Here is a 12,429-nt window from a genome sequence, read left to right as displayed (position 1 = left end):
CTTGCTCCCGGCTGAATAAATCACCTCTTCCTTCCTAGTTTGGTATCTGAGAGGTCTGTTTCTTGTGGCCGCTCCTGCTTCATCATGAGTAATTTTCCAGATATTTTTGGTTATTCTTGTTAATTTTTCCAAATGACTTTTAGTATCTTCAAAATTATTATCATGTATTTTGAATGGAACACAATTAACTATAGATTCATTTGAAACTAATCACCGTCTTCACCTTACTTGTTCTTCCCATACAAAAAAATAAGCTCTGTTCATATAATTTATTTTATCTCTCTTCTCAGTAAATTTTTCCTATTTTTCACAAAGAACTTGCTCATTTCTTTAAAAATATTTTATTATGATAAAATATATCTAACATGAAAATTGCCATTTTAGCTGTATTTAATTGTAGAGTTTTGTGGCGTTAAGTACATCACATCAGTGTGCAAACATCCGCATTCTTCAATTATAGAGTTTTTTTCCCCCGCTCAGACTGAAACTTTGTATCCATTAAACATTAACTACCCATTTCCCTATTTCCTAAGCCCTGGTAACCACCATTCTACTCTAAGTCTCTGTGAATGTGGCTACCGAAGGTAGCTCGTATAAGTTGGATTACATGATATTTGTCCTTTTCTTGTCTGATTTATTTTACTTCTGCATAATTTCCTCAAGGTTCATTCATATCATGGCATGTGTCATAATTTCCTTTCTTTTTAAGGTGGAAGAATATTTCCTTGTATGGGTATATCAGAGTTTCTTTTTCCATTTATCTATCAAAGGATATCCAAGTTGCTTCTACCTTTTGGCTATAGTGAATAACATTGTTCTGCATATTATGAACATTATTTTACAAAGTACCTTTCTCTTTAAAAATATTGCTGTCCATTTTCTTGCCTCTAGAAGCAAGATTTTGTTCTTCACACATTCCAGTTACTTTCTGCTAGCTTCTAGGAAAACTATTGATGTCTGGATTTTTGCCAGGCATTCAGTCATGTTGCCAAACACCGGTATTGATTTTCATAACATTTAACTTGATTCTTCTGAGCTTTCTAGACACACAAAGAAATCTTCTACAAATAAGAATAACCTTGTCTTTTTCTTCCCCATGTTTTTAGCTAACTCAGTAATACACCTCTTGGCATTTGCAGGACGTCATGTCTTATGTGTCTTTTTATTCCCAGGACTCAGCACGACACAAGGCATCTAAGAGTTGGTTACAAGGCACTTGCTGAGTAACAATTTGTGCTCCACATGGGGGCATGTGAAATGCTGCCAGGTGTCACTCATTCTATCCCCTTTACTGTATGCATATCTTACTAGCCAATAATTACATAACATAATGCAGGGTTCAATGTCACTTTTCAAATACAGTTTTTCATTTATTTCTTAAATGACCATGTGCAATAATGGTTATAATTCTTCCCATTGGACACACGAGTTAACTGAGTGTCCTAGAGATGACTGCATCCCTTGCTCTCTCAGTGGGACTCCCTCCCCTAGTTTTCCCTTCACCAATGAGACTTCATTCTCTCAGCTGCTGGGAATGTGGCCACTGAGAGCTCACAGCTGAGTCCTTCTGTGGGCATTGATCTGAGTGGAAGGAATGTCCTTTGTCCAAGTTCATGCCCCTCCTGGAATTGCCTATTTTGAATAGGTCTATGTGGGGGTACGAAGTGTTGACTCTTTTGCCCACTACCACTCTGAGGCCATCCCATTGCAGAGCTCTCTATAGGCCTGGCTGTGGCCTCTGCTGAGCTGCATCATGGCCTGACTTCTCCCTCTGCTCCGCCCCACATCCTTGCTTCCCCAGCACATGCCTCAGGGAGCCTCTTGCCCGTGAATCTCCCTCTGAGTCTGTTTCCAGTAACGCTAACCTAGAGCTGGTGGAATCAGGACCCACACAGCAAATATCCTGCCTTTTTAACTGCAGTGAGTCTCAGGTCTGTGAACATTTGGAACATTTTTGTTAAGAGATTGGATATCTCCCTTCAACAGACGATCCAGATGTTCTCACACCTGAGACCTGCTGAAGAAAACCAGTGCTTCATCTGTAAAGTCACTTGATCTCAAAAATATCTTACTCAGTTGGGTATCTTTTCCCCTTCTCATCCTTAGTGAAACACAAATCAAAGTGTCCATCTGTATTGGACTTACTGAAATATTTTCACTCACATAATTTTCTTTGATCCACCTGATGAAGAAGGTTGGGGAGGTACCAGAAACCCCTTGCACTCTTAAGTAAATAAGTAGGAGGTAGCTTGGGGATAAGGTGTCAAGCCATGTAATTTTCAGCTAAATTGTGTTCTTGTCACACAGTAAGCTTCATTTGCCACCCTGGCTCTGGGACTGACACTTAGTGATGTGTCAGCTCCATCGTTCCTAGGAGCATCCTGGCTGCAGGTAGCTGGAGTCCTCAGAAACAGTGGCCTTAGTAGTAACCTGCCAAGTGATTGGCAGTTGTTGGCTGGACCTGAGCTGTATTTCCCCAGGGGTGAGGAAGGCTGGGAAGTTCATTCCCTGATACTTTTAGTCTTTGCACTCAGGGGCAGGCAGGAGGAAGGGAATTGACAACGGCTGGTCAGGTTTCCAGAACAAAGTCCCTTAATATGCGAGTTCATCGAGAGCTTGTAGAAACTCCATTGTTCTCTGAAGCTTATGCATGTGTTCATGTAGGAGTGCGCATGCACGCACACCATTTCCAGGATTTTCATCAGATTCCTAATGACATCAGTGGCTGCACATCGTTTCAATGTTTAAGTGTGGTTGCTGACATGTGGATGCAATGCCCGGGGCTTGTGCCGAAGTTAAATATATACCAACCTCTTCATGGTTGTTTCTTACTTTCCATGTAACTGAGCAGCAGGCTACCTCCTCCTTACATTCAGTGGGAGTAGAATACAGGAGAATGAAAGAGATGGAGCACTCTAAAGCCAGCTGGAGTCCCTCTGCTAATTGCAATCATTGTGTCCACAGGAATGGTGAACTCTTTGCTAGTAAATGCTCCTTAGGGAATGTGAACGAACACACCTTCTCTTCTCCCCAGGAGCTCACAGTTTAGCTGGGAGAGGATCTACCATTCAGTGTCATGAAAAACAAGGAAAAATGTGTTGAATACCAATTGGCTGTTGCAGCTCAGAGAGCAGGGGGAAACCCCTTATGCTGAAAATCACCTCCTGATTCACTTGAAGTTAATGTGCTATTAAGCATATGCAGGCATATCAACCACATCAGCAGACATTCAGACATAGCATTTGTTAGTTTTTAAAATGCAGACATAGGGAGGAGACAATGAAAAACAACCTGGCTGAAAAACTACTGTGGTCGTGGAGAGGAAATGGAAGCAGATGCTCCCCACTCTCCCTGCCAGACCGCTCTCCTCCTGACTTCCTAGGTGCAGCACGTGGGGTGTTGGCCTCAGGGCTGTTTCAGCAGCTTCCCCTTTGTCATTTCCCCCTCACTGTTCATGGCAGCCACCCTTGGTCAGTGCAGCTCTGAGTGGGGAAGGTATTTCAGAGCCCCGGGCCAGAGGCACCTGCCCTGAGGGCTGCACCCCCTCTTTTTGAAGGACCACGTGGGTGGGGCCCTGTGTCTTAGGACTGCAGCCTCCTGCTTGAGGTACAGATATCTACTATTCCATGAATGAGGCTGACATGAAGGAGATGTCTTTTATTAATTGAAACATCCTCCTTGGAAAAAAACAGTCCACTGCATGCCAGTTCCATTTGTGTTTTAACTTCTCTATCCCTAATATTAAGTTTGACATGAGGACGTTTTAAAACTTCAAGCCCAGAGAATGGGTCGGTGGGTGTGAATTGCCAAAACCCTCCTAGGGCAAAACCACCCATCCTGGAGCATACCCTCCCGGGAAGGATGACAGCGTCTGTGCGGTCTTGCCCATCTCTGATCTGGTTGGCATTTCTCCCCATCAGTTCACACAAACACACACACACACACACACACACACACACACACACACTCTTTTGGACTTTATTTCCACGTAGGGGCCTAAAGTCTCTTGTGGAAAGAAGCAGACGTCGATCGCTATGTATTTAGTGTCTAGGGGACTGGATGAGAGAAGCTGAGTCCCTGGAGTCTGCTCAACTCTGCAGGCACAGATGGAATCTACAGCCCGGCCAGCTCCACCGAGGCCTGGCCCCTGCCTGTGGACACAGCCAGCCCCTCCTCTTGGTCTGACCAGGAGCTCAGACCAAAGCAGCAGTCCAGCTTCCAGGGCAGCAGCCTGGGCGCCCGTCTCTCCCTGACCTCCTCACCAGGGGCTGCTGTGGCTGAAGGCCTGGGTTTCCAGCCCCTGGCTGCTCTCTCCCTGTTCTGAGGCTCAGGTCTCCTAAAGCCACAGCAGCTCCTCCGATGGCCTTGCTGTGGCCGTGTCAGCTCCCAGATGCTCCTCTAATCTGCACACCAACAGAACAAGGAGGCTTCATGAAGGAACTGCAGAAACCTCGCCTGTGTGCACATCCCCAGATAGCCAATAACTCAGAGGGAGGCGATGCTACTGTTTTATTGCAGGAGGTGGGGGTGTGTGAGCTGCACACAGGGGCTGTGAGAAGCAAGGAGGAAGGAGGGAGGGCAGCGCCCCCTGCCGAGCAACAAAGGCCTCCTGCCGCCTTCTCTGTCTGTCTCCTGGTGCAGGCGCATGGGGAGACCTTCCCCAGGGCGGGGGTCACCGGTCCAGGGGTGGGAGACTACAGGGGTGGGAGTAGGAGGTGGTCGGTGCGGCTGACCTGGCACAGACTCCTAGACTTGTCGGCACTTGTAGTTTACCACGGAAATTTTATCCTCCTGAGGAACTTCGTAGATCTGGTAAGAGCAGAACTCCTCCTGTGAAAAGAAAGAGAGAGAGAGAATCAGTGTGGGTTACAGTTAAAGCAAAAGATGCCCAGGAACAGGACACGAGAATGGGGGTAAGAATGGATGGAGATGAGACACTGGGCCCCCCACCGATCCCCCCTGCCAAGTTCCAGGGTGCCGAGCCTCACTGGGCAGTGACTGTTTCATTGCCCCCCACCAAGGGTCGAAGTCCTTGGGTGGCACTGGGCCCTCACCCAGCCTGCAGGATTCCTGCCCCAGCACAGCTCTGTGAGGAGCAGCCTGTGCAAGGCCTCGGGAGAACCAAGGGTGCAGGGCAGGGGGAGGCAGCTCACTGCCCCCAGCTCCTTCGACCTCCAGCACCCAGGCCAGCACTAAGAGGGGCTAGAGGGAAGAACCCAGGGAACTGGAAATTGCAACTCAAAGTGCCCGAGGTGACGAGGAGATGACAGGGACATGTGGCTCTCCCCTGAGCAGAGACCTGAGAAGAAATCCCAGGTCCTTGGAGAAGCTGGTGTTGGGTGAGCTAGGGCAGGTCCAGGGTTTCTCAGCTCACAGGCATTTAATTCCCTCTAATATGCGCAGTTTGGCTGTGGCTACTGGCAGAGGCCTGGGGCTGGGATTAGACAGAACCCCTTCTCTCTTCCCAGATCCCAGCACTGCAACTGCCTCTTCCCAGAACCCAGCCCGGCACCTGCCTCCTCCAGTCTGGTAGGCAACACCTCAAAGCACATAGGGTGGAGCTCCCATACCCCTATTCCTAAGCTAAAGCCCTCTTAGCAAATCAGATTCATCACCCCTCCCTACACCACTCCATCTGCACAGACATAAGCATTTACAGAAGCTCACACCAACCCTCACCCACAAGAATCTATATGTGAACCCATATACTCCTTCATACATCCACACACGTGCACACACACTCCTGTGCACCTTCCTCATGTGTGCACATACACGAACCTTTCCACATGCATACCCACATGTGCATACCACCCCACACATACATTCATGCACACACAAAACTCCATATGCACAAACACATTTTTTTCACTTCACAATACACATCTGCACGTGTATGCCAAACATACCTGCATCTTCCTATGCACATGAACACATCCTTGCATGCATGGCTCTACAGATACCTGCACACTTGCACACATGCCCTCCTGAACGTGTGCAGGAGTACAGGCACACACTCACACACGCACACATGCACACGCTGCTCTGCAGTGCTTGATGCCCCTGACCCACATCAGGCACATACCTGTTTCAGTTTTGGCTGGTCATTGAAGGGACAGTTGTCCAAGTTGGACTGGGACTTGGTGCATGTGGTTCTAGCAAACTTCACATTGAAGAAATAGTTCACCCCACTCACGACCTACAAGCAAGGAAGAGCAGGAGGCAGGGACAGCATGCTGTCAGTTTCATGCACACACAGGCACTTCACTGTGACTGAGTCACTGGGCTTGCCTGGGGCTTCATGCTGCCCACACTGTCACCCAAAAGGCACATGAGCCACTGTCAAGGGTACCGTGTCCCAGGCTTCCCTGGTGACTTGTTTTCTCTGAGTAACTCAAACAAAGTGTCTCATGCAGCCCAGTAGGAGGAGAAGCAGGAGCAGGGCAGATGAAGCCAGGACCTAAAACCCCCTTCACTGGGCTCAAGAACAGAAGGCACAGCTCTAGGCAGCCAGCTGGGGTGGGACAAAGAAGCAGTCCTGGCACCAGGTGTGCAGGGCAGGGTCTAAGCCCCAAGAGAATGCTCCTTCCCACAGGGAAGGATTAACTGAATTCTGCTACCTGTGCTCCAGGGGCAGGGACACTGGAGCCATCCCAGGAAGGCTGTCACCTGAATGCCAGGAGCTAACTTCCAGCTCATTCAGCCCATAGAGCACCTCATCCCCTCTACTAACCCAGATTTATTTATGGCTCATTTACGGCAGGAAATAAGAGGCTTCACGTACTTGGATGTTTTGGGCCAATGAGAAAGAGACTGCTTCCCTAGCGCCTGCATTCCAGGTGTGATTTTGGTGGCAGTATTTCTAAAGTGAGTCAAACACCTGCATGTCTCACAGTTGCAACTTCAGAAGAAAATTGAGTCCTTTCTCTGCACAGTGCCACCCCCAGACATGACCTGTCACAACTGTGGTGAAGCATGGGATGAGTGTGGAAAGTAAAAAGTCCTCATCAGAGTTTCCTTTCTCGTTAAAGAATAAACAATAAATGTTAGAAATAGTTTCTTTTAAAGACTAACCTCCTTCAAAGCCTCCGTGTGTGTATGTGTGTTTGCTAATGACTCTGTTAAGCCCTATCCTATGTAGCTGTTAGATACAAAACATAAATAAACTGTATGTCCTTGTACTTTAACCAACGTATTTGTTCTGAACATGCTCAGGCAGATCCCAGCTCGCAGCCCATGCCCCTTCCTCGTTTAGAAATGTTATTACCTTTCTAAGTCCTTGCACAAGCAACTTCCTCTTTTCCTTTGTTCTGCATTGCCTTTACCTATTTAAGAAAGTTGTAAGTTGTCACCCAATCAAGTTTAGCTTAGACTGTGAAGTCCAGCTCCAACCAACAAAGATGAGACACAGTGGTGAAGACCCAGTGTGTAAAAGATAAATATTCCTGCCTTTCCTTTGTTCAGTGTGCTCTTGTGGCAAGATTGCTGATGAGTAGCACCCTTTCTGCAGAAAATAAAATTCCTTACTGATAAAACTTTTTGTCTAAATGAGAATTTTTCCTTGTAGCACCTAAGAACAAGCATTTTATCTCTAACAATGAGGGACCCTGGGACTGGGGTGCTAAGTCTTGCCCTGTGGAACCACATGCAAGTCCTGTGATCCCTCCCGTGTCAGTCTGCTCCTCTGTAACACAGGCTCCAGGACCCAACAATCTACATCATTCTGTGCTTCACTGCAAGTGAGTGTCACACTGGAGAGGGAGGCACAGGCCAGCAGGGACCACAGCACCAGGGAGTGCTCCTCGTGTGCAGGGAGCGAGCTTTAGGAGGAGAAACGTGCTGGTCTGGACTCCTACGACTTTCCAAGAGAAGGTGGAGGAGCTCTAAGGGCTGGCAGGCCATACAGCCCTGTGGTTGCTGTGTTACTGTTTGCTGCTCTGCCATTGGACATAGGACATGCTGGGCCCTGTAGCCCTGATGAAGCTCCCTCCTGACCTGAGCCCTCCTCTGCTCTGCTGCTTTTTCCTGAAGTGCAGCACTCCGCAAGTCAGCCCCCAAGGGCCATCCAGCCTCCATCTTCCAAGACCAATTTTACCTCGTGTCTCCAATCACAAAAAGAAAATTTGGCATTCCTTAGAGACTTAACAAGATGCAGTAAAGTCGAGCACTTCCAAGAGCTGACCCGTCAATCTGCCCTTATTCAGGTGACTGCTGTTCTCATCTGGCTGAGGTCGAATTCTACATCAGCTAATAAAGGCAGAATCAGGCGGGCTCCCCTCAAGCAGGGATTCAGCTGCCCTGGGCTGTAGGGGGTGGTCAGCCAGCCTGAGGGTGAAGGCCGCTAGTCCTAAGGGGCTGTGCCCATGGTGTGACTTGAAGAGAGAAGCAGGGCTCTGCAAGACAAGGGGCCAGGCTTCCGTGTGACCCCTGTGGAGAGGACTCAGGGAGGAGGATGAGCCTCATGGCCTGGATCTCATCCTGAGCAGTGCCAAACCCACCCAGAGTTGGTACAGTCCCATCCGCACCTGCTGGACCCTGGGAAATGTCATCATCATGGCACAGACACAGTGGCTGCTGCAGGTTAAAGGAGGCCCCGGGGACAGACAGGGCTGGACTCATGCCCTCATGTCCCGGGAGCGTCCTAGGGCATGAAGGCCGGCAGCAGACAGTCAGGGAAAGCTGAATGAGTCTAAGCTTTAGATAATGCTGATTTAGGAGGAATGCTCTCGAGGGTGGGACTTAGGACCCCTGGGGTGGGGGCAGCACACACCTGCTTTTCGGCAGCCATCACCTGCTCGGGGCGGCTGTAGTACTCATCCTTACTGTTCTTGTTGTATTCGCTAATGGCGAAGTCCAGGGCACGCTGCACACTCTTGTCATTGAGGTCTGCTGCATGGATGCCACCTAACACGGTCACCCCAGATTGGGCTGAGGCACTCCCGGCCAGGGTCATCATCAAGGCAGTCAGAAGCAGCAGTGGGGTGTTCAGGGGCCAGGCCATGGTCTTCTGGGGCACAGAGCAAGGAGCTGGAGCTCCCTGAGAGCAAAGAAGCATGAGCCTGAGGCAGGAAGCCCAGGCCAGAAGGCAGTTGTGCTTTTATCCTGCTTGGGCGCACTCAACCCCACCTGCTCCCTGGCCCTGCCCCTGGCTTCTCCTCTTTCTACCCTCCTCCTCTGTCTGCATCTCCCTTTCCATCCCCAACCACTTCCCTCTCTCCCTAAGTTCCCTTTGCTCCTCCCACACCTCCTTCTCCTCCTCCTCCCCACTCCTGTCCTCACTGCAACCTCCCCCCAGCCCTGCCCCTCTTCCCCAGTGCTCAAAAGCTTGGCTCACCCTGGACTCCAGAGAGGTGACACTGCTCCCTGGGCTGCGAAACCTGATGACTGCCCATTTCCTCAGGAAAGAGAGAAATGCAGGGCTTGGCCTCCTAAAGGCTTCAGATGTGAGGGGCATCCAGGGAGCCTGCTTCAGAAGCTCCGGGATGACCTTGCCCTTGCACTGATCTAGGGAACTTCTTTGCCAAACATAAAGTAATTAACTTTTGGGAAAAGGTCATTGGGTTCTCTTGTCATAACTCCTCGTTATTCAATAAACAAACCTGTCACCAGCTTCCCCCTGCACCAGGCAGTCTGGACAATGGAGCCATGGACATGATATTGCAGAGCTGCTGCCCAACAGAGATGGGACAAAAACCCAGGAGCAACTTAAAACTTTCTGGGAGACACATTTGAAAAGGTTAAAAGATAAGCTGAAAGTAATTTTAGTATTCCGACGTTAACCTAATGTATCCAAAACACTTTCAACACATAAGAACTATTCTTAAGGAGCTAGTTAACATTCTTGTGTGTGTGTGTGTAATGTCTTGAAGTTCCCTGTGTATTTTTTACAGTTAGACCAAGTGTCATTTTGGACTGGCCCCATTTCAAGTGCCCTTTTGTCATGAGTGGCTGGTGGTGGCTGTGGTACTGCACAGCCCAGCCCCTTAGGGTATGTGGGAGGATAGGGAGTGGTCATCAGTAATTTAGATTAGGGAATTATAGTCGCTCAGTTAGACAGAGATGGGTGCCACTGGACCCTGGTCAGGGAGGTCTCTATGAGACTGGAAAGGTTGAGAAGCCCCAGGCAGCGGGGGAACAGCCAGTGCAAAGGCCCTGAGGTGGTGCTGGGTGGGCCTGCTCCAAGAGGAAGCTCCTGGAGGGAGTGTGAGCAGAGAAGGAATGACCTGGAATCTCACCATAACTGTGGGTGGGGCCGGGTGAAAGGTGCAGGGAGACCCCTGGCAGGCAGTGGGGGTGTCAGGAGAGGGAGCGGCAGCCGCCAGATGAATGTGGGAACCCACGGGCCTGTCTTGCTGCTCCCCGCTGGGAGCCATGCTGCCGGCACTGGTCCTCTGTGCACTGCTTGGAAAACTCATGTAATATTTAAAAAATCACTTTGAATAAGGTAGAATTTATATACAATAAAATGCCTAATTGTATGTGTTTGACCTGAGAGATTTCATAAATGCATACACCCGTGTTACCATTTTGTCCAGACCTGTAACTTCGGCCTTGTCCCAGATGGTGTCCTCCTTCCTCTGCAGCCCACCCTCGTGCCCACCCCGCCCTGGCAGCCCCCATCCGGCCCTGTAGACTGCTTTGTTGCCTGTCCTTAGCTTCCCAGGAATGAGTCCTGCAGTCCGAGCCCCGGTGTGTCTTTGTCCTTTGCTCAGCGTGGCTTTCCAGCAGCCCCCGAGTTGCTTCATTGCCGGGATTGTGAGTTCTCTTTCTCCCAAGACTGAGGACGTGGACAGCTGGGTGCCCTGTGGGCTATCAGAGCCCCCAGCTCAGGAGGCTGCAGTCCTGGGCTGGAATGTGACTCCAGGAGTGGGGAGTGAGGGAGCTCTGAACAGACAGTTGCTCCCCGTGTTCTCTCTACCCCACCCTGCAGGCCTGAAGGTGACCCTGTGGCAAATGCCCTTATGGTGATGTGGCAGGCTTGCCCAGAAACACCCGGAAACTCTGGGCCTCTGCAGGACACCCAGAGGACTCTCCTGGGAGTGAGGGAGGTGAGCGTCAGCCAGTGTCCGCCCCGACCCTCTGTGGTCCTGGGGCTCGGCCATAGCTGGGCTGGATCGACAGGAACTCAATAGTGGAAACAACATTACTGATGGGTTCATGTTCAGTGTTAGAATTGGGGACCTTGTTACCCGAGGTCCAGTGGTCTTCTCACCCCACTGTGAATCCAGCACACCTAGAAAAGCCATATACCCCACCAGACACAGCAGGTGTCCCAGGCATGGTGTTTACTGCTGGGAGAGGGAGGGAAGGTCTTCAAACAGGGCTGCACATGATGCCTCCCAGTTAGACAGGAAAGTGGGGAGAGATCCCCAGACAGGGAAAGAGAAGACAGTCCCTGGCCGGGTGCTTGTGAGCAGTATGGTCACCTCCCAAGTGTGAGAGTTGAGTCTCCTCTGTAGCTCCCACCTTCCCTGGCCACTGGGGCTGGAGTCTCAGGAGGATGTGTTGTGCAGAGGGTAAGCTGAAAGACACGCACATCTCTCCTGTGTTTTGTAGTTAGGAAGAATGTGCCAGTCATCCACATAACAGGCGTATGGTGGCGGGTGGAGTGTGGGGTGGGAGCTGGAGTGCTGGCCTGTTTCCTGTATGTGACGCTACCACCAGTTGTCATCTTCCACAGGACACTGGAGCGAGCCACAGGGAGGGTCAACTGGCCTGATACAGTGACTGCTCTAATCTCAGTGGAACAGACTCCCATGCAGGACATTCTCAGGAGCCACAAAAGATGCATCCAGTATGGGTGATGGGAAGTGGAAGGTTAGGGTAGATGGACAGCTGCTCCAGCTGCCGGGTGACTTTGGGCAAATGTTTTGCCTTCTCTATGTGTCATGTATACGGAAAGGTGAGGTGCTTTGTAAATGGTAGTGTCTGGTGGTTCAAAACCTGCAAGATGTGTTTGATTCTGCAGTGACGCTTAAGTGTGGTTGAAATTTACAGTAGCCCAGTGTCATGCCATACCTGTACAGTGACTCTTGAGACTGAGGTCGGAGGATCTCTTGAGCTCTGGTGTTCCAGACCACACTGTGCAGCACAGTGAGATCCCATCTCAAAAAGGAAAAGAAAAAATGGAGCCTTAGTTCCCATAGCCTACAACCCCAAGGATGGGCCAGCAGGGACCCAGAGAGAAACAATGAATTCAGGACCGAGCCTGGGGCCTCCAGCACCCTTGTAACCTGGAGGAGTCCAGCTGCCCAGGAGTGGGCATGTTTCCCTTCTGCCGGAAGATGAAAGAAAAAGCTGTGTTCTCCCAGGCTGCATGTGTTTCTTGATCCCATGAATTAGTAGAGTGAGAAATTAGGTGAGTGACAGAAGTTCTCTGTAATAAATAAACAATAAAGGGGAACACTAAACAATTTATGGTCTATAAATACC

The 12,429-nt window shown here is 49.9% G+C and overlaps 1 protein-coding gene across 1 annotated transcript; it reads right to left on the bottom strand.

Annotated features, from left to right (window-relative positions):
• Nucleotides 1-4,494: 4,494 nt before the first annotated feature.
• CST5 (cystatin D) lies at nucleotides 4,495-9,070 on the bottom strand. Its single transcript, XM_012468660.2, has 3 exons — nucleotides 8,768-9,070; nucleotides 6,083-6,196; nucleotides 4,495-4,830 (listed from the first exon to the last, which is right to left on the bottom strand). The coding sequence occupies exons 1-3, from the start codon at nucleotides 9,050-9,052 to the stop codon at nucleotides 4,747-4,749; spliced, it is 483 nt and encodes a 160-aa protein (XP_012324083.2). The 5' UTR covers nucleotides 9,053-9,070; the 3' UTR covers nucleotides 4,495-4,746.
• Between the last annotated feature and the right edge of the window lie 3,359 nt (nucleotides 9,071-12,429).

This window comes from Aotus nancymaae, unplaced genomic scaffold (assembly GCF_030222135.1).
Source record: "Aotus nancymaae isolate 86718 unplaced genomic scaffold, 86718_ANA_hifiasm-v0.15.2.pri h1tg000001l, whole genome shotgun sequence".
NCBI lineage: Eukaryota > Metazoa > Chordata > Mammalia > Primates > Aotidae > Aotus > Aotus nancymaae.
The sequence above is the reverse complement of the archived record's forward strand: the minus strand, read 5'-3'. Positions and strand labels throughout refer to the sequence as shown.

Coding starts and splice junctions, on each gene's coding strand:
- CST5 (XM_012468660.2), bottom strand. CDS start 9,052: ATGCTTCTTTGCTCTCAGGGAGCTCCAGCTCCTTGCTCTGTGCCCCAG. Junction 6,197..8,767: donor TGATGGCTGCCGAAAAGCAG/GTGTGTGCTGCC, acceptor CCTTGCTTGTAG/GTCGTGAGTGGGGTGAACTA. Junction 4,831..6,082: donor ACCAGCCAAAACTGAAACAG/GTATGTGCCTGA, acceptor TTCTTTTCACAG/GAGGAGTTCTGCTCTTACCA.